Genomic DNA, 27,045 nt, shown 5'->3' on the forward strand with positions numbered 1-27,045 from the left:
AAGCTAGCGAGAGCTTCTGATGATGAGAACAGGCAAGCAAAAATACTCCACTTTCACATTCTTAAGTCTTTCCACTGAATAATAAAATTTATTATATAAGCAAAATACCAACAGCAACTGTAGTTTGGGTTCTCCATTTCACTTTTTCCATGATGAACATACAACAATTTCATCTCCTGGTAACTAATATTAGAGTGTGAATCAGGCATTAAACGCACAGTCTGCACTCTTCAGCTATTGCTTCTGTGTACACGTGTCTGGACTGAATCTTGGCTTAACATCTGCCACATCAATATTTTATACCTCAGATTCCCCCACACTCCAATTTTAACGTACATAACCTATATAACATGAATGTAGTGAATTTGGAGATGACTGTGATACTCTGTAAACAGAATTCAATGCATACAATTCAAAAGATGAAGTATAGCAATACTGAAGACTTTTGCACCACTTTTGGAAAAATCTTACTTGAAGCTAGTTTTAATAAAATACAAAAATATCTGTCAGCAGAAGATCAATACATCTGCACTGGAAAAAGAGGGTATTTGGGGAAAGGAATCCTCAATTAATCTTGAGGATCATTTCAACGTTCCACTGTCGACATATCCATTACCATACAAATGCAGCTCGTTCTCGTAACATTCTGACACCAAAGCGCTGCCATTCTCGCTGATATATCCATAGCTCCTGCGTTGTATCAAGACAGGCTAAAACAGCACCTCCTTTCCATGCAATTAAGCGGGGATCCATATCCTAAATTCAAAACACAGATTTTACACAATCACTGGTGTAAATTTGCATAGTTCTCAAAACCTGTATCCTAATTTTTCCAACAGTATTCACTACTTAGAATCTCAGAGGTGAGGGGAGGAGAAAAGAAGTTTTTCAAAATTATTCAGGAAGAAACAATGAGATAAAAATATGGAAAGAATTTTTTTTTTAAAAAGATGCCTTCTAGGCATGTCGTGGGAATCCTGCTCTCAGCAATAGAGGCTCTGAAAAATACTCATTTTGATTTTACAGATTTTTCCTGATTAACGTCAAATGAAAATTGCTATTTTAATGCCATATTTTCTTTTACCTTAATAGTAATAAAAAAACGATAACACAGTCTCTTGCTGAGCAGACAGGTTAACTTCACGGGGCAGTACTAACTGCTTTTTTAAGAATAGGGCCTTTAGCTAATAAACACTTCAGTGATCAATACTAGTAACACTCTTGCTATACCCCTAACTTCCTGCCTGTAATTGGAGAGTGCTATGTTATGAGCTGAAAGCTCTCCTAAATCTCCTCAGATATGCAACTGAAAGATATTTTTAATTTTTCAAAGATTTCAAACAATCATAGTATGTTAACCATTTAGCTATCAGTTAACAGTATACCTTAGGTCTTGTGATGACTTCCACATTTTCAACGACTCTTCTAAAAGAAGGTGGCATTTTGTTGAGAATTCGGTGTTGAAGAAACTCTTGAGCTTTATGAAACATAAGGCCTCCTCCCACTACTAAGATGGAGCTGTACATCTTCTTTTTTGTATCATCAGATGCTGGAATTAATGGGTATATAGAAATAGGTCTGATTTTTAAAGTTAATATGGCCTGTATTTGTACTATAAAGAGTTTAGTGCAAGTCAAACCAGATAGTGTTTGCTTTTGAAAATCTTTTTATGTTCCTTGGAGATTCAAAATGTTCAGGTCAAGAAACCTCAACAAAGATGCAAGTACAAGGAACAGTGTAGCTACTCTAGGGATGATAAAACTTAGGGACATCTTACTTTGGTAAAATATAGGAGTTACCATAAATCCACACTGACATGCATATTTTACAGAATTGTATAAATGTAATTCTTACCGCAGCAGTCAATACTATGAAGAATGGCTTTGTCAAGGCCCAAGGCTTTGCCTTCAAACTGAGAAATAGCTGTTTTCCTGGACATGTGTGCTGTTAAAGGTTCCTCTGAGTCATTTCCAGATATCATACAATCACTCTGGGAAGATCCCAGTTCCACTTCTTGTGGGTACATCCTCTCTGAAATGTCTGAGGCTTGGCCTCTCAAGTCTCCCTCAAATGCACCAGGTTTCGACATAGATTTTCTATCAGCTGTAGCTTTTGCAGACTTAAAAATGAGAAAACAAGTTGAACTACAAAAAATGCAAAAAAGTCTTCTGCAGATTACTGAACAATATAAAGACTTAACTAATCACTGCATTTCCTTCACCTTTTTGCACAGAAAGGTTAAGCATTGCATTATTACCTCACATAATTTTCATTTTAATCTCCACTTACAAAGTGAGGGTTTTATTTTGAACTCCATCAGATTTATCAATGCCATAATATGAAGCCCTCTTAGACTCTGAACATACACAGTTCTAATTAAAGACTTGTCTAGACATCCATAATTCCTTACTCTAAATTTATTTTTTAATGTTTCTGACTCAGATAACAAACTTTGGTTTCTGAGATGAGCTACTGAGTCGTGATTTTATTCCCCAATTAAATAATACTTAATGAAAAAGAAAACTATTATTCACACACCTGCTCCTGCTTACTTTGTGTGGCTAGCAGGTAATGTTCATCATGAGGATCCTCAGGGTCACCTTGTGACCTGTGTTGCAAAGTTGTCATTTTTTGTCCAACAATTCCAAATGTTGCTGGGTAAAACAGAGCCATTGGAGCCTGAAGAATGAGAGATATGGCATAGTTTTACCACACAGTTTTTCTTTTTTTGGCATTTACTATAAAAAAAACCCCCAACAAACCCTTGTTCTATTTTTCTCACAATTCAAAATTAAATATACATTTTTTTCCAAACAGTTTTGTAAAAGGCTAAAGTGTCTTCAGCTTTGTATGATGAAAAAAAAGAAAAAAACAAACAGCAAAAACTATGCTTGTACATACAGATAAGCTTCTTTACAGATTCTGGCATTGTATGATAAATAAGTCCTTAACTGTAGTTTGTTACAAAATTAGAAAATTAAATGGTGAGCTGAAAATCTTGCAAAATTAGTGTTAATTCCTTCCATTTGAAGGATAAATATTCTATTTAGTTGATGCTACAACCATTCTGGCTAAAGCTAGTTAGGAAGTCCTGTGCATCCACCAGTGCTGCATTAGGCCCACTCATACATATAGTAGTTAGTTTTAAAACTATCAACAAGCTTATGTTAAGAACAATCTATAAATCATGTGGGCTTAGCAGCACTGGGCCAATACAAAGTGAGGTCCTGAGCCTGAATGCTCACTATAATTCTTATAATTTTTAGAAAAATCACCTGTAATTTTTCATCCCCTAATCGGAACTGGTATAATAAAGCTGGAGAATCCGGATGACGAATTTGGAACTCGTGATCTTGCAATCCAGAAATATCCTAGGGCCAAAAACAATGTAAACAAAACATTATATCTTTTATCTCTCTCTATCAAGCCGCATAATCCATTTAAACTGTAGGAAACAACAAGATGTAACAAACCTCTTAAAACTATGAATTTCATTCACCTATTCTTGAATTCTTTTTAAAGCCTTTCCCCTGTAGCATGATCTGCCAAAACAGCTTTCTACATGTCTAAGCCTCTAAAATGAGGGTTTGTGCAGAAAGAGGAGACCTGCTGGCAGATCTTACAAAACTGAAGTTGAAAAACAGCAAATATGCAGCTACTATCAGCTTCTTTCAGTAATAAGAACAAAGAAACTAAATTTCTAAGAGCCGGGATTCCTTTCGATGAGAAGAAAAATTAAACAAGTTACAAATACCTCAAGTCTAAAGCTTCTCCAGCTTTTGCCAGTATTCTACTAAGTAAAATAATACATTTTATTCCATTTGCAAGCAATTGTAGACTCACAAAAAGGTCCCCCAGAGTAGCATTCTGTAAAGGGAAAAAAAATTACTTGGAGAATACACTATTTTCCCTCTCACCTGGTCTAGATGACAAAATGTCTCCTTTAGGTGCTGAAGCAGCAGGCAGTCCAACTTACTAGTTAACTGGCAGTCTCTATATGGGAACCCTGCTCGTTGCATAAGCCAGTAAAAACACCTTGATACGTCAGATCCTCCATATGCAAGGCACAGCCTAAGGACAGAGAAGAAAAAGATTATTTTATTTATTTGCTGAAATACTGGCCTTCTACAGTAGCGTACATAGGAATACAAGGCACATTTTAGACATGCTGTGATCATGACTTCCACAGTTTGCAGAGCACAGTATCAGTTCTGCCTCTTTTCTTCTTTTAAAGACATCAGAATTCTTTAAGGTTCATATTGTAACATGATGACCCATGATTTTTCTTGCTTTTGCTCTTCCCCATCCCACCGGGGGGTGTGAGCGAGTGGCTGCGTGGTGCTTAGTTGCTGGCTGGGGTTAAACCATGACAAAAAGATACCTGGTGTTGCGATGGGAAACACCGTCTTCTACACAGCAAACACTTGTCTTCTGATCTCCCACATCGACTATACATGCACTGCTTAAACCACTTCCAAAGGTAGCACAGACAGACTCCTGGTGTACAACAATTCCTAGCAATATGAGAAAAAACATTATATCCAATTACGCCAAGCTCCAGACCATATTGCCGACATTTAAATGACATCAAATACCATTACCATTAGGATTTTAGCTATGCTCTTTAAGTAGTTACAAAACAAGGTCCAATTTCACCCTCTGTTTTCCTTTCAATCCACCTTTACCTCTGTAAGAGTACCTTTGTATTTGCAGCACAAGCCAATACTTGAACCTGAGAGGTTTCGGCCCATCTTTCTAGCCAATGAAGGACAAAAATAGCTCCATTGAGCTGTGCCTTGTAGACAAAAAGTAAAATTACTGTTTTAAAGGCAAATATTTTTAGATAGATTAAGAGAATTTTGTTATGCTGTATAATTAGTTCAGCTCTCCACCAAATTATTAGTTAGGAAATGGCACTTTTAAGAGTTATTAATTGTACTTTCTGACTTTCACATATCAGATGAATATGAAGCTTTGTGGGTTTTTTTCAGTATTCTTCCTGTTCCTCTGAAGCTAACTCATTTCCACTGCCAATTCTGCTATCCCAATGCCAGTACATTTTTCACACAGTATTATTAGGTACTGTTCACGTTACTTCTATGCAAAAACTGGGGAGGGGTCAAAAAAAAATGATTTAGAACCATTCTGATCAAAACCCAAGCCAATATGGCTTGTTCATTTTAACATGATGAAACAAATCAAAATGAGATCGGTCTCTCTTTTCGCAGTGTTTATTTACCACCTACTTAATTCTTTCAGCTCGGAAGAAAGCTGTAAAATGTACAGTAAAATGTAAAATGAGTAAAAATTTTTGTAAAAAATTTTTTTGTAAAATGAGTGTCTTCTATTAGATATAGAAAAGGCTAAACAGGTTTGCTATTTAAGAGTAGTATCTAGGCACATATTCTGCTGAGTGTAATACCTGGAAACTCTTTGCAGTTTGTACTGATTGATTATTAAACAACGGCAGTTTTAATCTCCAACATCTTAAAACTAACTTACTGTTTGACTAGTCTCTATCATTTAACTTATTACTCTTGTCCACTTTTTACGCCTCTTTCCTGTTCATTCCTTGCATACCTACTACAGAAAAAGCCTGCAGCACCAAAGGTACTATTACTGTGGTGTACTTCAAATTAAGTATGGTTGGGTTACTGCGCCTTCCGTAATAACCTTCTGTGTTGTCTCTCAATGTGAAATCAAGAGAAAGATGGCTAAGACTACAGCAGTTTTTCTTCCAGAAGACTAACTAGAAACTTCCTTTATAACAAAGGAAACTGCACTGGTTTTTTTCATCACAGGGATTTCCAGTCTAAATACAAATATGCAGAAGCAGCTGAAAATTATTTGTTTGGGTTTTTTTTAAATTTTATTGCTCTTCTATGCTTAGTGTATGCACTTAAGCCAGCTCTGAAGCCTCCTATTATGTCATCCTGTAGAGAGAACAGTAGCAGCATCTTACATCGTATACTTTTGTTTTGAAGTCTGAGAATCTTAATGCTCTGTAGAGTTAACATTGTGCATTTTAGAAATAGTTGAGAAAGCAGACTGTTGATACTTCTATCTCAGCTGAAGTGAGAAGCCCACAGTTGGAATACGTCACAGCAAACCAAGAAACTTGTTTCAATGCAAGCCAACCATTTTGCCCCATTAACGGGGACAGCAGTTACCGGAATAGCAAAAGATGAAAGGTGCTAGTGCCAGCCAAACTGGGACTGATGTGCAAACATGTGCCTTAGAGGGAAAAAAAAATATCTTTACGCTATTAATCATTAAGTGCTTGCTTATGTGTGGTTTTACCTGAGAAGCCCATCTTCATTAGGATCATATTTACCAGTTCTTTCACATGTTGTTTATTATAGATGTCTGGAATTAGCAAAATGCATCTGTAATACTGAAGATAAGAACAGTAAATTAAAGCCAGCTCTCAAATTATGTTTCTCTTTGCATTCTTGAATACCTGATGCTAAGAAAGAAAGCATTATCTGAAAGTTATTAAAAGAAGCACAGTTATGGAAAGGGGGAAGGTCTTTAATAATTTGAAAAATGAGTTCAGAGTAAGTACCAAGTTAAGAGTTTATAGGCCACTAAAATGTTTAAAAGCACATCAGATATGAGAAAAACACCTATTTTGCAAGGAGAAGAAATTTATGCAAGTATTAGGCACCTCTTCCTCAGCTGCCTCCTCCTAAGTCAACACAAAAAACCCCACCCCCAGACTAAGACTGTGAAATTTCTATAATAGGATTTCCAAACCTCCCTGGTAGTTCAATTAACAATTTTTATCTTAAGACTTAATTTGGAATTTTGTGCATGTCCTTAGGAACCACGCTCACCAGCATCAGAAAGAACTTATTCATTAAGAAAACCACCAGTAAGATGCTACCAGTAACAGCAGGTTGCTTCTCTTTTATAGTAACGTTTACAGAAGCGGATACAGCCCACATTAATGTCTTCACAACTCACCTTTAAGTCTTTCAGTGGTATTTCCAGATATTTTTGTATTGCTTGTGACCATATAACTTCAAGATCTGCTAATACAGCAGTGAGGGAGCCACCAGGTCCTGTGTGGAGATTCAACTGCCCTCTTCTAATCGGCCAGTGTATATTATAAGAATCTAGTGGATTAACGTACAGTGCCTGAAAATAAGAGATGATGTTCTATGCATAGCTTTTCACAAAAGATTAGTAACAAATACTAGAAAAATATTTCAGGAGCAGATAGAACAAGACGTGCAGCAGCACTCAGGCCTATGTGACAGCAATACAGTGGATTTCTTTTTAACAGGGCTTTAAAAAAAATTAAATACATGGTTTGTTTGAATTTTCATATCCACGGACGTAACAGTATGTTTCTCCATTATCGCAAATTAGCAACTAAAATAGTTTAAAGACTCCTTGAAGCTCATGAAGACCTACTCACTCAGCAGTGATTCCACATACTGATTCTTTTATCGGTTTCTTGCCTTTTCTCTGAATTATACCACATGGGCAAAGCTCTCACCTAGTCCCTGCAGAAACACTGGTTTGTAGCAGCGAAAGACCCAGGTTACTTGCTAGGCAAATGGGGGAAGCTGTCTGGTCTCGCTGAATTGATAAGAAGCACTCAGTTAGTCCATAGTAAAGCTTCTCATGTATTGCTTGACTAAATTTATACGCTTTTCAATACATACTTACATGTAGCAAACTGCTACTGATTGCATAGCTGCGTTAAAACATAATACTACGCTTCATTTCAGCGGGAAAAATGAATCTTACCTCTTCTCCTACCAGAAATTCAGGATGATTTGATGTGTTTGTCCACTTGGCCCCAGAGCTGTGATCTAAAATAGCCGGCCGCATCTGTCTGTTGTATGACCTGGCCTGAAATGTAATCAAAACAAATGCTGTTGATAAATATTTTACTAATCACTTTTTATGCATGAAAGAAAAAAGAAACGCCCCTCCCTACCCCAGCTCTCAAAGAACCATTTTAAATCTTCATTTTCTCAGATCTTCAGAGTTAGGTCACACAATAGTGTGCTGTATTCTTGTCCACTGAAACATAGCATCACACCACATTACTATATGAATGAACAATTTAATAAAATCTTAAGAATGAGTTACCTGATCGGGTGACACTGGTATACGCCTTGCACCATTTGACATCTTTTTGGACCATATTGCTTGGTCCACCATTTTAAGGCCATTTTGTCTCTGCTCAGTACTTTCAGGTTTCTAAACAAAACGCACAAATATGCCACGTGAATACTTACTTCCTGACTACATGTCTGTATAATGGTAATACTGAAGCTATTATTAAACCATGAAATCATTACTGTATTGACAGACTGTAGAAAGGAGAGAGGTTTGTACAACGTAAATTGAATGTATGCTGATTTTTAAATAAACTCTTCTTTATATTACAGTTCCCAACACCTATTTGTCTAAGGCAACTTGAATCTTCTCACTGATTGTAATGGCTGCTGGACTTCATCTCCAGTGATGAGCTCGGGACATTATCTATTTGGCGACAGAAATATTAAGTAGGAGCAAAAATGTTTTAATAGATCTCAATTATTTAAAGGTGAGATAATATTAGAGACATTAATTTGATTAATGATTTTTTTGTACAGATTCAAATTATGACTACATATCTTTTTTGAGCTGGTTGGACTAAAATGACTTGCTGTGGTATCCAAGTTACAAACCAACTTGTAACCAACGCGTTGACCAACGGAGCGCTCTGGTTCTAGTTCCACAATTGTCCACCATAAACAGAATTGTTCCACTATAAACAGGAATAGTGTGTGTGATAGCAGACCAGAGTGAAGTCCCTGTGTACAAACCCTCAGCCTATCAATTTATGAGATTTAGTTCACTGCGAACAAATCAAAACACAAACATGGAATGGTGCCAATCTACTGACTTCAGTAAGGTGGCATCTGCAGCACATTAAAAGAGAAAAAAGTTCGTCTTGAGACGTATTCGTCTCTGGGAAAAAAACATGCATGAGACGAAGATACACATTACACAGCAACAACAAAAAGCACTAGAAATACGTAGTTAAAGCATCCGTTTTAGCAAGATCGAGGACCCGCGGGGGCGCGGTGCCGGCTTACATTGAGCCCGTCCCGCAGGAGCCAGCTGTCCCTGTAGGCCGCCTGTCCCTGCTGCTTGTGCCGCCGGGCGATGACATGGGGGATGCCCACGGGCAGCGTGTCCGTGGCCCTCCCGAGCCGCAGAGTGGTCGAGCCGGGGTGTATCACCACGATGAAGTTGCTCTGGATTTGCTGAAACACGGCGCACGCCAGTCAGCCCCCTCGGCCCGCCTCCCCGCGCCCGGCCCTTTAAAAGGCCGCGCCCGGACCCCCCCGCCCCAGCCCCACAGCCCTGAGGGGCCGCCGCTGCGGCCCAGCCCCTCGCCGCTCCCAGGGCGGCCGGGCCGGGCCTCACCTCCTGCAGGGACTCGGGCACGGCGGCGGGGACGATGGGCCGCTTGACGCCGCGCTGCTCGCGCTCCCGGTCGCGCTCCTTGTCCTTCCCGTTCTCCGCCTCGCCTTTCTCCGCCTGGGTCATGCTCCCCGCCGGGCCAGCGGCGCCGGGCGGAAGCCGCTGCTGCGAGGGACGGGCGGCGCCGAGCCCGGCCTCCGTGCGGGGCGGAAGCGGGCGGACCCGCGGCCGGCGCCGCCCCTCAGGCAGGTACCGCGGGGGGGTCGGCGGCCCCTCAGGCGGGGATGGCGGGAGGGGGCTCGGCGGCCCCTCAGCGCCAGCCCCTGCCCCGGGCCGGCTGGGCTGGGCTCGCAGCGGGGTGCGGGGGGACAGCGGCTGCCCCGGGGGCTGCCCCCGCCCCGGGCTCTGCAGCGAGGGGAGGAGCAGCGGGGAGCCCGGGGAGCGCCTCAGCCGGTGCGGGAGGTCTGATGTAGCGGCAGGCAGGCCCTGCCGGCCGGGCGGTTCCTGCGGGGGGAAGGGCAATACAGCCCTCCGCACAACGTAAAAGATACTGCCTATAAAAATATCACAGTACCGCTGATGCGTGCGATACACCCGTGAAGAACTAACGCGGACCTACCGGCCTGTACCCACCTGGTCTGTGGGCTCCTTTACAGACGATGAAGATGTGGAGTTGAGGAAGATGCGTTCATTAGCCTGAAGGCTCCTGTTCACAGCAAGTTTAAAAGATAACTTTGACAACTTTAAAAGGTGACTTTAAAAGGTGGGAGCCACCCGAGGGGGCGATTTTACCGTAACTAGCTGGCAAAAGCCAGCTCATTAGCAAATGCTAATGTTAACCAAGGGGCATTGTTGGATGTTTGTCCTGGTTTGAGTGACACAGGATCAATTTCTCTTTCAGCAATTTTAATTTTCAGTAAGGTCTCATCTAATGCTAGGGAAAACTGCATTTTTAGGAGACTCCACTGCCTGAATTTGTGAAAGTATTTACTTTATAATAGACAGCTAGTGTGCGGGTTTCAAGGTCTCAGTGTTTTTGAGCTTTACTAAGTGTGGGGACCAGGTGGACTGAGACCCAGGCACTTGACCCTAGCTGGCCCAGAGGATTATTTTGTACCATGAAGGCCATGTTCAATTTAAGCTAGAAAGTTTGCTGAAGAAGCTCTCTCTCCCTTGATGCTGCCATCCCCAGAACCCCTTGCCCTGCTGCTGGACCCCTGAGCCCGTCCCTTCCTCCCGAAGCTGCAGTGTCCCACATTTACTGTCACTGCTGGGTGCGCACAGCTTTCTGCTGGTGGGATGGGCTGGGTGTCCTCGTATATTTCATGCAGGTTTCGGGACCGATATTGTCTCTTTTTGTCAGTCCCCTTCCCTGGAGACTTTCAAGACCCGCCTGGATGCAGTCCTGAGTTACGGTGCTCTGGGCGATACTGCTTTAGCAGGAGAGTTGGACTAGATGATCTCTAGAGGTCCCTTCCAACTCTGAAAAATTCTGTGATTCCATAAACCTGTTTGTATTTCAACCCTTGGGTTTCCTTGTTTTTAACCTGATCCCCCTTCTGGGGTGGGGAGGAGTCATTGGGTGATAGAATGATTATCTAAAAGACAATAAACTGTTGTGATTTCTTCAAACTGTAACGTTATATTTTCCTGCTAAAGAGATTTTAAGAGAGGTTTAAGTAAAAATTTTGCAGCAGCACCTTGTAGAAAATAATTTATCTGGATTCTTGGCAGATAATCTTTTCTCAAATAGATGCAGCCCTCTCCCACTGAACAAAAAACCTCCAAACCCCAAACAAAACCCATGAACAACAGAAACTCCCATTCTGAAATGGGGTAAATAAATTAAAAGGCGGTTACTGTTTGAAAGAAAATACCTTTTCTTGTGTTAGCCCTCAGTATTTGAGTTCACTACGTTTTTCTCATGTAATAAGAACAAAGCCTGACTTTATTGAAAAAAGTCTTACCAAAATTTGTACAGCAAGTAGGCTTATACGTTTGAGTAAGTTTATAATGGAGACAGAAGCTGTTTCAAGAGGTGCTTATGAAACACTCGTGTTATAAAACCCATTATGGGCCTTAAGTGAGTTTGTAAAAGGCAAAGATTGTAAAACAAAATTATTTGTAAGTTGCATTTTAAAAGTGTTTTTAGAGTATCATTAATATCATGAAAATACATCGAAGTACAGAATGTTAGTACTGACAAAAATAGAGTAAATACAAAACCTGTTAGGAAGCACTGCGTTATATTTGACTCTTGAGGGACCTTCTGTATCAAATATAAATACGTATCCTTCCTCAGACAGGTTTTTTTTTCTAAAAATGATGAGAAAGTCAGCCTTGTGACAAGCCAAATATAATTTACTTATTACTCTGCAACTACAGTAAAATGCTCAGAAACTATACAAAGACTTTAGACAGTAAACATTTAATAAAACTGTAGTTCAGTTACACCAGATCCTTGAAGAAGGAGTTCCCAGTACAACTTCATTAATCTGCTGATATCACAGAACAGTCTCCAGTTAGACATACGCATCCACGACATTCAAACGCATTTGGTCCACCACGAAACTCTTCTTCCCTTTCATCTTGCAGATGTGTATGCTCTTGCCTGCCTCTTCAGCAAGCGTTTACCTACAGGATAAAAGTATTAACAGTACATTTAAAAACAATGCCTTTCTTTGCAAGGTAAAACTATTTAAGTAATAAGTTTAAAATATTTTTTTAAATTTAGCTAAATAACACATGCTAAAGGCTTGTAAACTTCTGTTCCTGAGCAGATTACACATTATTACCCAAAAGCCTTCCCCACAGATTTTGCTGGCCAAGAACAAAAAAAACCCATCCAAATTAAATAAAAAAAATCATGGGGAGAAGTTTATCCTTTTTCTATGGAACTGCAATAACTGGTGTATGTGCTTTTTGGAATATGGACATTTTCCTGCAAGACTTACAGGTATTAACCACCCGTATGTGTGGTTTTTTTCTTCTAATTTTTGTTATGGTATCAATGGGGAGTGATTGATGAAAAAGGATTGCTTGAAGTAAATTAAACCATACTATATATATGTTCAGTGTTAGATGAAACTACCACCAGACAACCTAATTAATAAAAGAGAAATAAAGTTCAGGAAGCTGTAAGAAATTTAATGACCATGGCTTTTTAAATGGTTTTTGTCCCCTCTTTTTAAGCAATTCTGATTTTTATGCGATACTAGAATTCAAGATTTGCATAGCTATACCACTGAAACAGGAAAAGCGATTTTTTTACTCATAGTCTTCTAGCAGCTTTATTAATTTTCCTTCTTTTCTATTGGTAAGTATTTACTTTAAGCAAAAGAAAAAAAATCACGTCATATGATAATAATTAGAAATGCAAACAGTTTCAGTCACAACTGATCTGGACAGGACTTTACATTCGAAGACAAAAAAGATGAAAAGTTCTAAATATTTTTTTTATCAGCTGTGTTCAAAAATCTTTGCTATACTTTGTATATCCACTTCTACGCAATTAAAAGTAGAAGCTCACCAGTTCTGAGCCAAAACCTATTAACACCCCCCATCCTTTTTTCCCTCTTTACTGAAAGTATCTAACCACTTTCTCTTCTTCTTTTGGTAACTTCTGCAGAAGGAGGACAAAACGCTTGGTTCTACCTTAATGTAAAATTATCATTGATATTTAAAAAAACCAAGGAAGTTCAAAGCAGGATACAGCAGACTTGGAATTACCTTCCTCATCCACCTCCAGCCATTGGTGGTGGACTGGGGCCTCCACCCCAGTTATTTATTCGACCCATCCTACGGCGAGGCTGTGCTGGAGGCCTGACAAGAAAGCAAGGAGAGCAACATCTATTCAATTGACATTAAATTGTTAAACAAGAAACAGAATAACACTGTCTCTAAATGATAGTAATTATGAAGTTAGAACCTCTGGAAAAGTTGTTTGGGTTTTGGGTGAAAAGGTAAAAAAAAAAACCCAATCCCACATTTGGAAATTTCGCTTATGCAAACTGCTCTAACTACTCCTGTCTCACAAGAGAACGCTACAGCCAACAGGCTTTTTACGCAATCCTAAAAACCCCAAAAGTTAGGCAAACCATTAAGAACAAAGAAACGATATCCCTATAACAAAGTGTTTTGCTTTATCTATAGATAATGTGATACGTGAAATGACTGAATTACTATAAATCAAATGCTGAGTGTAAGTAAGTCTAACAAAACAGAATCTCAACAAAGATACATACTGTCTACTAGGCAGGTTTGAAAAATTGTTTCAGTGAGAGTCAGGCCGTATTGTTAAAACGGCCATCCAAAGCTATGTACTATTATCGATGAGTTTCAGAAAAAATACCACAGATAAACAACATCTTAGTCTTCTCACGTGACCAGATTCAATGCAAATCACAACTGTAATCTGAATACATGATGTCATTTTGCTAAGATAGCAAAAAAAAAATAATCATAACTAGAGTGAATATGAAAAAATACCCTCTTCCATCATTGTATCCTAAATAGGAGGAAGATGTGTAGCCTCTTCTTCTCAAATCTGGTTGAATAATGCTCTGGAAACTGAAAAATAAAACAGGAGTTAGGTGAATTGATTGCTAGATACAGTTGCTGAATTTTTGGATTACAAGATAAGAAATGGGATGAAAACCAATAAGTAATGTTCAGAAATGAACAGCGTATCCTCTTAAGATTACTGTTGTTTAATACATATTTGCAATTTTTCTCCTATGATTCAAGATAAAACCTGAAGTAATTCCAAATTACAGTAAGGCTCAAACCATAAAATCTTTTTTTTTTTTTCCTGGTAAATAAAGTGCAAGAAATGAATAAAGTATAAACCTATAACTGAAATAATGAAGAACTGTTGAATACATCAGAAGAAATTTTTGTTTCTTAACTGGCTTCAATCTGAGGCCATAGATTTGTGATTACTGCTATGTGATTATTTTTACATAGCCAGACTCTGTTGGCATCAGTAGAAATCCTCCAAGTAATACCTCAATTATTTGATCAGCTGTTAGAAACTAGCTGTTTAACAAAACTATATGCTTTTTCTTTTTGCAGTATTAAAATGGAAGAAATGTAAGAAAAATTATTTGAACTGCCAGTAAGTTAGCACCACTTTTCATTCACTTTTATTTAATATATTACAGTGTGTAATAACCAAAGCCACATAGTCATAGTAAAACATTCATATGTTTTGGGGACAGTAGATACGGAATGCTAAAGAGCAAATGTAACATTTTTATTGCTGTGTTATTCATAGCACTGAGTAGCTTCTACCTATGGCAAACCTAAAATAAAGTATCAAAAGAATTAATTTCTACTTACAACAGAACCACAAAATCTGCTATCGACCAGAAAAAATCTGTTATAGATGACAAACTCCAAGGAGCCCGACTCTGGTTATCCAAAACTTGTCCTGTAACGTATCAAAACATCCAGCAACGTTTAGTGTCTGACACTGTACAGTAAATCACCCAAAACCGCATCTCCTGAGTCTAAGGTTTACAAACGGGATGGAGAAACTACGCTTCATGGACAAAGGTGGCAAGTTTCGCTCCCTGCAGGGTATTGTCCAAGTACGTGAAATAATGGGATCACCGCCACCAGAGCGCCACCGTGTCAGGGCAAACATACCAAAACCCCCCCGGTACGGTCTCTGCTTCCCTGTATGTGACTAAGGCGCTTCTCTGTTACGCTCCCTGTTATGCAGGACACGCTCCGGCTTTTCAAAGTCCTTAAAACCCCTTCAGAACTGCGTAAGGCTGAAACCCAGGCCGCAGGGAAGCGGATGGACGCGGGGCCGAGACCAGGGCGGTGTGCCGGGCCGCAGAGCCAGCGCCGGCCCGATGCCCCCCCCAGCCGCCCCCCGGGCTCCAGCCTGCCCCCCGCCGCCCCGCTGAGGGGAAAAAGCGCGATCCCCCCGGCCGGCCGCCCCTCACCGTTGGAGATGTACACCATGGCGGCGGGCCGCGGCCGCTGCCCCGTCACCTGCCCTCGCACCCACTGCGCCTGCGCGGGCGCGCGGGCGGCGCATGCCCAGAACCTGCCGCGGGGCCGCCCCTCGCTTCCGGCTGGCGGCGCTGAGGGGAAGGGGCTGAGGGGGGGCCTGTGCTAAGGCGCCATGGCCGCGGTGGGGTGAAGGGGTGCTAAGCCGACGTGGCCATGGCGGCCCCGGGCGGCCCTCCTTTTCCCGGTTCCTTTCCCATAGCAACCGTAGCGGCACGTAGCCTCCTGTTAACGGGGAATCCCCCTCAGCGGCCCCGCTGCGGGGCCGGCCGGCCTGGGGCGGGCGGTGTGCAGGTGGGGCGTCTCCTCCCTCAGCGCGGGCGGTTCTGGTTCGCTCCTGAAGTGTTTTTATTGTAGTGGTTACAGCGCTGCGGCAGGTTGTGTCAGAGCTTCGGTGCCCGGTCAGCGTATGGTTTTACCAAAAGTAAGAGGAAACCATAACGGTGGTTAGTAGTATGCCAAGGTAGCTCTCATAAAAATTACATATTCTGAGTAGTCTACATAGTTAACTTCTGCTGGATATTAGGTAAAAGCAACTGCCATCGTCCTTTATCACTGCCCCAGTTTTCTCTAGTTGTTGAAGAGAGCCTTGTCCATTCCTGTGGTTTCTCTAACGGAATGTTAGAAGCGATAACTTGCTGTAGTAATGTTAGAAATTTGACCAAATGCAGGTACTTATTTAAAATTTCTCTCCAAAGGGAACTTCTGTTCCTTTCCTGTAATGACAGGTATGTGGCAATGTATATTCCCGTTACAGTGGTGGGAATGTTCAGCCCAAAGTCGAGCATTTGTTTTAATTTATTTTATTTTTAGAAAAGCTTTGCCCTGCAAATAGTGGCTAGCGTTTCTTCTCATGGAGAATCTATGCTTGTAAAATTGGAGGTAACTATATAGCTTTTTAGGCAAATTTAATGTAATGCCTTCTCTTTTTTTAAAAATAACCCACACTAGTAGAGGAGGGATGTGTAATTCTGCTGTGAAACAGCAGTAAGAAAAATGAATATAAAAGTATTTTAATACTGCCTTTGCAAGATCTTTCTTTTCCTAGTAACTATGAGGTAAAGTCTTTTGCTGAACCTCTTAATGCAAGAGTGTTGTCTGAAGTTGAAATTATAATATAATCTGCCTCTGACAATGTAGTTGAGCCCTAGTAAAGAAATTGTTTGCAACTGACAGGTGTTTATAAATGTTCAATATTCCAGAAATAAACTCTTGATAACAACTGAAAGCAATTGTGAAAGAAAAATATCTGTAACAACATATATAAAATAAATATTTATCATTAATATAAGAGCTAGGTAATGTAGCACTCGATAAATGGGGAAATGCAAAAATGTTTAGAAAATAGCGGGTGCTACACGGTGCACATTGGGCATAAATGCAGGCAGTATGTTAAAATTATTCAGGGACAACATTTTAATAAATTAGCTATGTTTATGATGATTTTTTCAAAGTGTAGTCAGATCAGTTTCAGTTTAAAAATTGCAAAACAGGCTACGTAGGTATAGAAGAAAAACAGAGACAGTCTGCAAGTCATTTGAACGCTGTTTTTAGCTTCTCAGTGAAAACAGATAAACGGAGCAATAAACTGGAAGAAAGATGTATGGGTGTACTGCAATTTATGGAATGCATAGTATATCTGATATTGTGTGTAAGGTGATACTGTTATGTACATTTTAACTTTATACGGAAAGTGAAAACATTACTTTAAAAAGGTATTGTCAAATAATAGGAAAGTATATGACAAATGCATACCTCTATTAATATGCTAACGTGAAAATGGCAGTCTCACTTTCAAATAATTTTCATAAATATACTTTGTTTTCTTTTCACTAGGCTTTGAGATAAAATATCAAATTATCTTATGTTTGAAGAACTATTGCAGAAGTTGAGATACAGCATTTACCAAGAAGAAAATAAAAAAAAGGGAGGATGGCAATGGGAAGATAATGGCGATAAGTGGAGTTAAAAAGAGGTATTGTGAATTTTGTGTCACAAACTGACTCTTGCTAGTATAAAGACAAACGTCACAGTCCAGACTTTCCACTGTAGTTTAGACAGAAACATAATGGTGAACCTGAATACAAGCAGGTAATTATTCCACCTGAAGTCATGCTCTGTATGCAGTTGGCGTTGTCCTGCATGGATTAATGCAATAAGAGTTTGAACAATTTATTCCCTTTTTTGATGTATTATTTTTCAGAGGGAATGTGTTAATTATGCAGAAAGGAACAATGTATTTTTTGTTTTTCAAGTGACAACAAAAACCCCAAACCCCAACAACAAAAAGATGGTTAGTGGATTCTTCGGGTTGGTTTTTTTTTTTTTTTAAGAAAAGTAAAATCATATGTGAGATAGTCTTGGTTTATTTAATAATAAAGTAGTAATAAGTATTGTCTCAGTGCCCTAAAATTATTAAATTACAATGCAAACTTTCTCTGTGAAATGCATTCCTAGTGAGTGAAATTGAAGAAATATACTTTAAAATTGAGATTACTAGTGTGTGTATATTCCTAACATAGTTATATTTTTCCAAGAAAGCATGTCCAGGTACTTAACAGTGGCAAAATAACCTACCATTGCATAAAATGATACATGAAAATTTTAGTATTTATAACTATTTTTTAAATGCTTACATATCTATTATTTCTTTATTTATTTACATAGTTAAGTTTTAGACACAAAAATGTGAGATTTAAAAGATGTGTTTAAAAATCAATGGTAGTATTACATTATCAAGCTTGTTATCCGTTGGCCGGTCCTTAGGCCAGGAATGGAGTAGAAGAGGAATAGGAAAACAGTTATTCATGTGCACTTGCAGTTTATGGTGCAGTTGGGACAGCAGGCGTGGATACAAGCTCTGTTGGGAGCTCGTTTCTGGTAGCGACACAGCCCTGGTGCCCCACTCTGAGCAGCTGCTCCTTCACGAAGGGCAGGATGGGTGTCTCTGGCTGTTGCTAGTTGGAGTCCTACAGTGACTTGCCCCTTTGCTTTCAGTCTGTGTGCCTGATGCCCTGAAGTTCAGAGGACCACAGCAGCAGTGCACCTGCGCTTAATGAAAATCAGTAGAAGGTGTTTTGGAAGTCAGCAACAGAAATACGAAACAGCTGTGTTGCCCTTCTGAAGGTGGGTACCACGAGGAATAGCGCTGGGCGGTTATTGGCGTGTAAGAGCTAACTGGTGAAACTACCCGACCACAGTGAAGAAATACCCGCGTTTCATGCATGGTTATTGAGTAGTGGCGATACTTCGAATATCCATCGGGTGGCAGCGTAAGTGTGAAATAACGCTATCTGCTTTGTTTAATTACCCTGCAAAGTTTCTATTGAGTTCGTCGTAACGTGTTTGGATTCTCCTTTATATAAAAATCCTTAGTCTAGTGCTACTTAGACACTTAGGTAATGCAGAACTGGCACATTCTTACTGGGTTAAAGACCAGCGTTGAATACACAGATGTATACTGTTCTGAGAATTTTCTAGAAGTCTCATATAGGTAGAGTCTTGACTAATGTTGGAGAAATGCTTGTATATTTATATGTGATTATATGGGAAAGATTGGAGGGTTTTTGGTTGGTTGGATTTTTTGGTTTTTGGGGTTTTGTTGGTTTTAGTGTTTGTTTTGTTTTTTTTCCCCTACAGTTAGTTGAAGGAGAAGCTGAGAACTCTGCTGTGGAATAGCAAACTTCCAATTTTGTTAGTGGTACTGTTGGCAATTTTTTAGTATAAATGAAAAAAGGTGAACATAAATAAGTGTAATAATTACCTTTTGAAGTATAGTAGGTAGGCAAAATAATGATAATCAGATGGGTCAACTGAAAATATAAATTGCATCCTCTAACCAATGCAGCAAGTTAATGGCAAAGCCTGAAATAGAACTGACTTGCTTATTCTCATACATGTGTTAATTTCTGGAGGATATGCTTGCATCTGTCAGGTAGAGGAAACAAAAGCAATCTTAGATTCTGTTAGTGTTTAGGTTTAAGGCAAATATCCTTTGCCTTGTTATGCTTTCTGCCAATGCATGAGGATTTGATTTGTCATGTACCTGATGGGACTGGATTGTGAATGAATGCACACACACAATGTCTGCTTTTGCATCTTTTTCTTCCTGCTCTTTTTCTGAACTCATTTAAAAATAACGGGCTTTCTGTTTAGTGAAAAGTAAAATTTAGTGCAATGAAATTTGAAGAATAAATGTTCAAGTTAGGGATTATCCTTTTTCATTACCGTTCTTACGTTTTTAAATCCTGTTTGTAAAAAGTTGGCTTGTAAGTACACCTACAGATTTCAAATGGCTATTTCCGCTTCCGACACTTTACTTTGATACTGGAAATGACATCATTATCCTGTAGTGGTATCTTTAGAAATTAAAAGTAATTATTAACCAGAGGAATGGATTTGTTAAGACAGGTGGTGTGATGTGTTGGCTTTTCTGCCAGATTTTTTAGCCCACAGACCATCAGCGGCAGATGGCAATGTGGTTGAACTGATGTTGTAATCTACTGTGATTTTGGTCTTATCTGCATGCAAAAATTTGCTTGTACTGATTTGTTTAGCCCTGAGGTATTGTAAAAGTTGGGAAAATACAGGCTGCCCAGGTAGGGTGTGGAGTCCCCTTCTCTGGAGATTTTCAAGACTCGCCTGGATGCAGTCCTGAGTGATGTGCTCTAGGCAGTCCTCCTTTAGCAGGGGAGTTGGACTAGATGATCCCTAGAGGTCCCTTCCAACTCTGAAGATTCTGTGATTCTGTGAAAAGATAAACATATTAAAGCAGAAAAATGTCATGTCAGAGTGCTGAAGAACGATTTAAATGCCAGACATTATCATATCTAAGTAAGCCTGGTTTCATTCAAAAGGTTGGTTAACAATGCATTTTACATTGAATGTGTTCTCCTGTTAAGGAATATAGCGTGTTTCTGTTGTCTGTAAAAACTGTATTAAAGGTTAGGCATACCTTAGACTGTCCAGTTTAGGTGATAGCTTGGTTATGAGTACGGTCCAAGGAGGAAAAAAGGCTTTAGCTCACTGATGCTGTGGAGCTGCTTGTAGATAGCTGGAAGTTTCTTATCAGCCACCTGGTGGGAGAGGTATGGGCTGTATGACTAAGAAGGCTCACATGTGAGAAGTGGGAAAGGAAGCTGGAAAGACTTGAATTCCAACAAGGCACTACTGCTTGTCATTTATCCTTATTTTTATTTCTGAGATGACTACAACACAAAATATGTAATGGAATCCTCTGGCCTCCCTGAAGTTCAGGTGAGCCTTGTGTGGGCAGTGCCTCATGGGATAGCTGGGGCAGGCGTGTGAAGCCATAGCTGGAAAGGTACTAGATTTTAGTAGGAGTGAGTTTTGGGAAAGTCTGTGCTGAAGGATACATGTTTCTGAAAAAAAGAAACATGAATCACACTGTATTTTTCAAGTTCTTACTTCCTAGTTTGTATGCATGTTGTTTTTGTTAGCTGGCTGCTGCCCATTGTGCTCCCACACCTGGTTTAGTGTGGTCGGTTTTATCAGAAAGTTTCTGTCCCACAGCCTAGTCCAGTTCTAGTGAACATCAGTACTATCTCCAGCTGTAGCTCTTGGGACACTTGCTGAATATTTAGAGACTGAGATATTTATACATGAATTATATTTCTTGATTATATTAGTCCTTTTAAAATAATCAACACTCCTATTGCTAAATTGTTAAATACTGTTAAGCAACAAAGACAAACTCACCTAATTGTTTCTAACTTCTCATATACTCAACTGAAATGGAGTCCCTGAAAATATATGCAGTTAGGATACAGATGGTGCTGTTTTCTGCTGGATCTGCATGGGTTGCATCTACACGGGTGATTGAGGGAGCGGGAGTGTTCCTTCTTGATGCAAGTTTGCTTTATGGTATGTTTGGAGTTTTGTGTCTGCATTTGGAGTCTTGCAGTAGGCCCTTGAACACGCTGCTGTTGTGCTGAGAGTGGATTCCTTCCTGATGAACCAAGGCCGAGATTGCACAGCTGCTGGAGCACTCCTGCAGTGTGGGCAGAGGGTTATTAGCTCTCTGTTCGTGTGCTGTGCACACTGAGGACTGGCAGCTGGCATGAACTTTGCTGGTAAAGATGTAATGTGGATATGTGGTCCTGGAATCATACCAGATTTCAGCAAATGAAACCTTGTTTTTTCCCTTTTTGCAGCATAAAGGCCAGTGATGTAGACTGGTCAATGGAAACTGTGTATGACAAGACTAATGTAAGTTTTAAGAATGCCCATTACTGCATTATAAAGGGCAATGTAAATAAGGTGACAAATTAAAAAAGGCTCTAACTGTTGCTAGAGGCATCTGTGATACTTGATCTACAGCTTTAGCTGTTGAACTTTAACTGTTTCACACTTAACAGCCAAGATAAAAATAACAGTTAAGGTACTTGTCAGAAGTAGGTGGATGAAGCCAATTCCGTAATCTATTTGGTGAATAAAACAGCAATGTGATAATTGACACATTGTTCTGGAGAGCTCTTAAGGTTGTGTTGAAGTATTAATATGAATTTTTGTATTCTGAAAAGTTATTAATCTAATGGAATATGTTCATGCAATTGAAAAACCTTTACATGGGTGCAAGAAGCATAGATGTTTAAAAAGCACGTAGTTATGATTTGTTATGTGGTGTTTGGGAAGATGTGGATGCTGTGAAGCCTGGAATGGGTGCTAACATGATGACTCTGTAGAGGTTTTAAAAGCACATTGCGTTGAGGTTGCAGCTTTATTACTCCATTCTTATTGCTCCTGATTTTGGTGTTTCTCTGTAGGCAACATTGCTGTTCTTGGCTTTAACGAACATAAAAGCCAAGCTACAGACATGACCAAAGATTAATTGCAAAAATACATTGCCTCATCTGAAAGGCGTATTTAAAACAATGGTCTTCTGGTGGGAAAAATCCCCTAGAAGCTTGTGCTGGTTTTGGCTGAGATAGAGTTAATTTTCTTCATAGCACCTAGTGTGGGCTATGTTTTGGATTAGTGCCGGAAACAGTGTTGATAATACAGCGATGCTATAGTTATTGCTGAGCAGTGCTTTACAGACTCAAGGCCTTTTCTGCTTCTCACACCACCCTGCGTACACACCCCTGCTTCTCACTGCCAGCGAGTAGGCTGGGGCTGCACAAGAAGTTGAGAGGGGACACAGCCGGGACAGCTGACCCCACGTGACCAAAGGGATCTTCCATATGACCATACGGTGTCATGCTCAGCATATAAAGCTGAGGGAAGAAGGAGGAAGGGGTGGACGTTCGGAGTTATAGCATTTTGTCTCCCCAAGTAACGATTACGTGTGATGCAGCCCTGCTTTCCTGGAGTGGCCGAGCACCTGTCTGCTGATGGGCAGTAATGAATGAATTCCTAGTTTTGCTTTGCTTGGGTGCACAGCTTTTGCTTTACCTATTAAACTGTCTTTACCTCAACCCACGAGTTTTCTCACTTTTGCTCTTCTGACTCTCTCCCCCATCCCACTGTGAGGGGAGTGAGTGCGCGGCTGTGTGGTGCTTAGTTGCTGGCTGGAGTTAAACGGTGACAAAGCTATAGAAGTAATCTGGACAACACACTCCCAGAAAAATTCCACATTTTGCAGGAGATTGGTACGCCATGCTGTACAGTGTCTCCTGGGCTGCAAAAATAGTTTTGAGTTACCATATGAAATCAATTTAGGCACATATGAGACTTTTAATAGTAGAGTTAATCAAAGAAATATTATGTAATATCTAATTGGGGAACATATATCTCACCCCCAGTTTAGCTTTTAAATATCACATTTGCTTCTGTCATTAGCACATGCTAGAGGACACAAAAGAATCTGGTTTTAAAATAGAGCTGAAATTCTTTATTATCCTATTTATTGTACTTTCCATTTTTTCTCAGGGTAGTGCACTGCATTATACCTCATAATCTAGAACATAATGTACACTGGCTCAGTGCTATCAGAAGCAGAACTAGCACCCAGAAAGAAATAATTGCATATAAACTTATTTAATGTCTTTGTCCACTCCATCAGAGTGGGTGACAAAACCATGCTTTCAGTTCTCTACGTTCACATATTCCTGACTTTAAAAATTGTCCTTTTTCTGCCTGTTTAAATAAGTAGTTTTTAAATCAGAAGGAACAAATTCAGGACATTGAGAAGAATCCTCAGTAACTTCTTTATGTTGACAATTAATTGCAACTGAATTGTCTTGTGTTTCACACTCAAGGAAGGAAAAAAACCTAGCCTGTAAAGAATTGCTAAGTGCTGATGTCATTCACCAATAACTATGGTAAAAATCAAGGTTATTTGGGAATCCAGTCAGCACAAAGCTGAGCTGCAATGGTAGAGAAAAAGAATGCAAGTCAGTCTATATTATGAGACGATAAAATTTCTCGTTAAATTCTTCCATAGAGTAATATGTTGAGTACTAATTACTGCATCATAAAAAAAAGACTATAGTTGTACAGAGCATGGTAGTAAAAGCTGATTTCTTTTAGAAGCAAAGTCAGGCATAAAACCAGATATGTAGTAATACCTAAGTATCTGAGAAGATGAATAACAAGAGAGTTGAAATATATATATATGTAAATAGATTAAGCAGCGCAAAGTTTTGCATTTTCCTTGGTAACAAAAACATCTAATGTCAATGAAAATTAGTGGGTGATAACAGGTATCAGACAGCCCTTCATACTGTCTTGCCAGAAAGACACTTCCAGGCAGAAGGAGGTTGTGCTTCTTCGAACAAAAAACCCACCAAACCCTGCATTGTAAGACTATTTTTCTTTAAAAAGGCTTTGGAAAACAAGCATTTTAGATTTTATGCTTTCATAGTAGGATATTCGCATTCTAGGCTACTGTGAAATTTCTTTTGGAAGAAGTAGAGGTGAGTTTTAAAAAAGCCCATTTTTTTCCTCAGGCATTGAATTCCTTCATTCTTGTTGCCCTGGGACAAAAAAAATAAAAATCAGTAAGAATCAAAATGAATGGGATGCTTTTGAGTAAGAAAAGAATTTTAATTTATGCTTCAGAAAAAGTCAGGGATATAAATAATCGCATCTGAGTCTCCAAGCAGTAGGAATTAAGCTGAGATGTTTGACTGAATTAGTTTATTGCTGTATTTATCTTGTATGGTATCTCTCATACATTTCTTTGAAGTATCTGATGTCAGGTACTGGAAAGAGTTATAGCAAAGCATTTGATGCTTGGAATTCCTTTCAGAGACTTTCCAGTCATCATTGCTGCCGCCTGCTTACCTTACTGCTGCACATCTGCAGCCTTTCTTAGGGATATTAGAAGCAGTCATCAGACTTCTGGAGTATTTGCTTCTCTCATTCTATTTGTGTTACAGCTTCATTTTTTTCACCATTAACAGCAGTTTCCACATGCTGTCTTGGCAGTGTTTGTCTAACTTGTTTCTCAGGCGAGATAATAATGTACTGCATGGCGCCATTGTGTGGCATGGTCTTGCTGAGAACCAGTAAGCATCAGTTCATGTTAATTGTGAGAGTGAAATCAGGCACCAGCATGTAAATGCAAGCATTTTAAACAAAAGGGTCCCATGGCTGTCTTTCTTATTAAGCATATACCTCAATCGAACTTTAAATGCTGCCAAAGCAGCAAGGCTACAATATCTATTAAAGTTCTCTAAATGATATTGGATATAATTTGTATAATGCTTTAGGTGGGTGTGACTCATGGAGAAGGTGCTCCTGAATGATCCCCACCTACAAGGTGAGCCTGTAGGCTAGCCTTTACCCAGACCCAACACACCAGACGCGTTCCCTGGTAAGTAACAAAGAAGGGATCAGTATTTGGCCCTTCACATAGCTGCTAGAGAACAAGAAGGACAAGGGTGCCAGGCTTGAGACATCTGCTTTTGGTCACTGTGCAAAAAGTCTCCAGGTGTGTGGCAGCAAGGTAAGTAGGAGATAGTTGGTGATGAACCTCTGTATTTTCTTGGGTATTTCCTTAACTTAAAGATCCTTTCTGCACCCTTTAAACCTTTCATAATTTTAAGTCATGAAGAAAGAGAGACAAGTGGTAAAGAGAATTGGTTCCTCTGGGCTTATACTTCCACCCTGAACATTTTGGCTCTCTATTCTGCTTATTTCTCAATTTCAAAAAAGACTTATTTGTAGGGTCTTCTCTCTCCTTTATGTTACACGATTTTCTTCGAGGCTGTTAGCCAGGTACATGAATCACTGTAGTCCTGATCAGAGAAATGAAAACTAAAATGATATGAGGGAAGCTTCCAAATAATTGAACTCACAATAGATCACAATGCTTTATTAGCCTAATAGACTTTAGAAAGTGCATGTTTACAGATTCTCCTCCTGAAGCTGTTCAAAACCTGCTCCTGAGAGCAAGATAAAAAAAATAAAAAATCAATAGAGAGAGTAGTTTTGGCCGTCACTTGCTCTTCTGCTGCAATGTGATTGGTCACATCAGACTTTACTTGCTTAATGCTGAAAGGCAGAGTCTAAATTCTAGAACCAGTGAGCTGTATTTTGTCAGGATGCTTTCTTTTGTCAATTACAGCTGTTCTGAAGAGACAGAAACTTCACTAAGGGCTTCTTAAAGTTCCTTCTGTTACTTTGGGTTAGTAGCTTTCCATGCATAGAAGAGTGACGCTGTTGCCTTCAAATTTCAGATATGTTTCATTACTTGACAGCATCACGTGTTGATTTTTCCCTTTTTGTCTAAGGCTTATTTTCTAAAGCTGTCTTTCAGATGGCACCTGACTACACTAATAAATTTTTAAAAATAAAAGTTTAATAGTAGCTTATGCAATCTATATTTCTGCATGGAAATTTCATAATTTCATAGTAAGTTACCCAATTTGCATAGCCAATAGTAGACTCCTGGTATACTGATGAAAAGCCTGTGTCCTTTAGGGATGCAAATGTAGAGATCTCTTCTGAGTGTTTTCTTAACAACAATATAAAAATCTGAGAGTCTCTTTTGTTGGGTAAATTGCTCATATGGTTCCACATCTTTCTTGAACATTAGCTTCAGCAGATTCTGATACATTTACAAATATTACACTGGTAACATATCCAGTGTCTGAATATATCCAGTATTTTGGTACCCACAAAGTAATATTTCTGCCAAGAGTGATTAAGCACAGAAGATTAATTCTTTATTATTAGATTATTATAAAGGAAAAACTGGAAGACGGCTTATTCCTTTCACTCTACGAAGCCATTGTTTGAATCTCTTAACGTTGAATATATCTGTCTTTTTCTAGCCATTCCTCCCTTTTGGTGGTCTTGAGGCAACTTAAAATTTTTATAGACAGAAGCAGTAAGAGTATATGGATTATCAGCATTTAAAAACCTGAGGTTTTGATCACAGCATCCTTCCTTCTCTTTCCATTAATTTTCTAATTAACTTAATATTGCATTTGTCATTATTGCTATCATTGAAATACTTACAGTCAGCTCAAGCTATGTATAAAATAAAGATGGAATATTTAACTATGCTTCATATTTCATTTTAAAGATGAAACTGAATAAACTTGATACTTCTGGCAAAACCAGTTTCCTTAACAAGAATAATCAATTATGTTTTCCTCTCTGCCACATGGCTAGACATGCAGA

The 27,045-nt window shown here is 39.4% G+C and overlaps 2 protein-coding genes and 1 long non-coding RNA gene across 4 annotated transcripts in view; 1 reads left to right on the top strand and 2 right to left on the bottom strand.

The window, feature by feature from the left end:
- Positions 1-58: 58 nt before the first annotated feature.
- Positions 59-9,617, bottom strand: ACTR8 (actin related protein 8). Of its 2 annotated transcripts, XM_054215894.1 has the most exons (13): positions 9,436-9,616; positions 9,102-9,272; positions 8,107-8,217; positions 7,759-7,863; positions 6,967-7,140; positions 6,301-6,394; positions 4,382-4,514; positions 3,918-4,071; positions 3,276-3,371; positions 2,539-2,679; positions 1,855-2,119; positions 1,386-1,549; positions 59-756 (listed from the first exon to the last, which is right to left on the bottom strand). In XM_054215894.1, the coding sequence occupies exons 1-13, from the start codon at positions 9,556-9,558 to the stop codon at positions 613-615; spliced, it is 1,875 nt and encodes a 624-aa protein (XP_054071869.1). In that variant the 5' UTR covers positions 9,559-9,616; the 3' UTR covers positions 59-612. The 2 variants fall into 2 exon arrangements, with proteins under 2 accessions (XP_054071869.1, XP_054071870.1); XM_054215895.1 differs by lacking the exon at positions 8,107-8,217 and having other exon boundaries at positions 9,436-9,617.
- Positions 9,618-13,157: 3,540 nt separating this feature from the next.
- SELENOK (selenoprotein K) lies at positions 13,158-15,490 on the bottom strand. Its single transcript, XM_054215896.1, has 4 exons — positions 15,387-15,490; positions 14,773-14,863; positions 13,921-14,001; positions 13,158-13,254 (listed from the first exon to the last, which is right to left on the bottom strand). The coding sequence occupies exons 1-4, from the start codon at positions 15,403-15,405 to the stop codon at positions 13,158-13,160; spliced, it is 288 nt and encodes a 95-aa protein (XP_054071871.1). The 5' UTR covers positions 15,406-15,490.
- A 15-nt stretch (positions 15,491-15,505) lies between these two features.
- LOC128915515 (uncharacterized) overlaps positions 15,506-27,045 on the top strand; it is a 50,784-nt gene continuing 39,244 nt past the window's right edge. Inside the window, exons 1-3 of the long non-coding RNA XR_008468653.1 lie at positions 15,506-15,747; positions 17,290-17,428; positions 18,451-18,579. This is a non-coding gene — a long non-coding RNA (uncharacterized LOC128915515). The remainder of the gene's footprint in view (positions 15,748-17,289; positions 17,429-18,450; positions 18,580-27,045) is intronic.

The sequence above is a fragment of the Rissa tridactyla genome, chromosome 10 (genome assembly GCF_028500815.1).
Source record: "Rissa tridactyla isolate bRisTri1 chromosome 10, bRisTri1.patW.cur.20221130, whole genome shotgun sequence".
Classification (NCBI taxonomy): domain Eukaryota; kingdom Metazoa; phylum Chordata; class Aves; order Charadriiformes; family Laridae; genus Rissa; species Rissa tridactyla.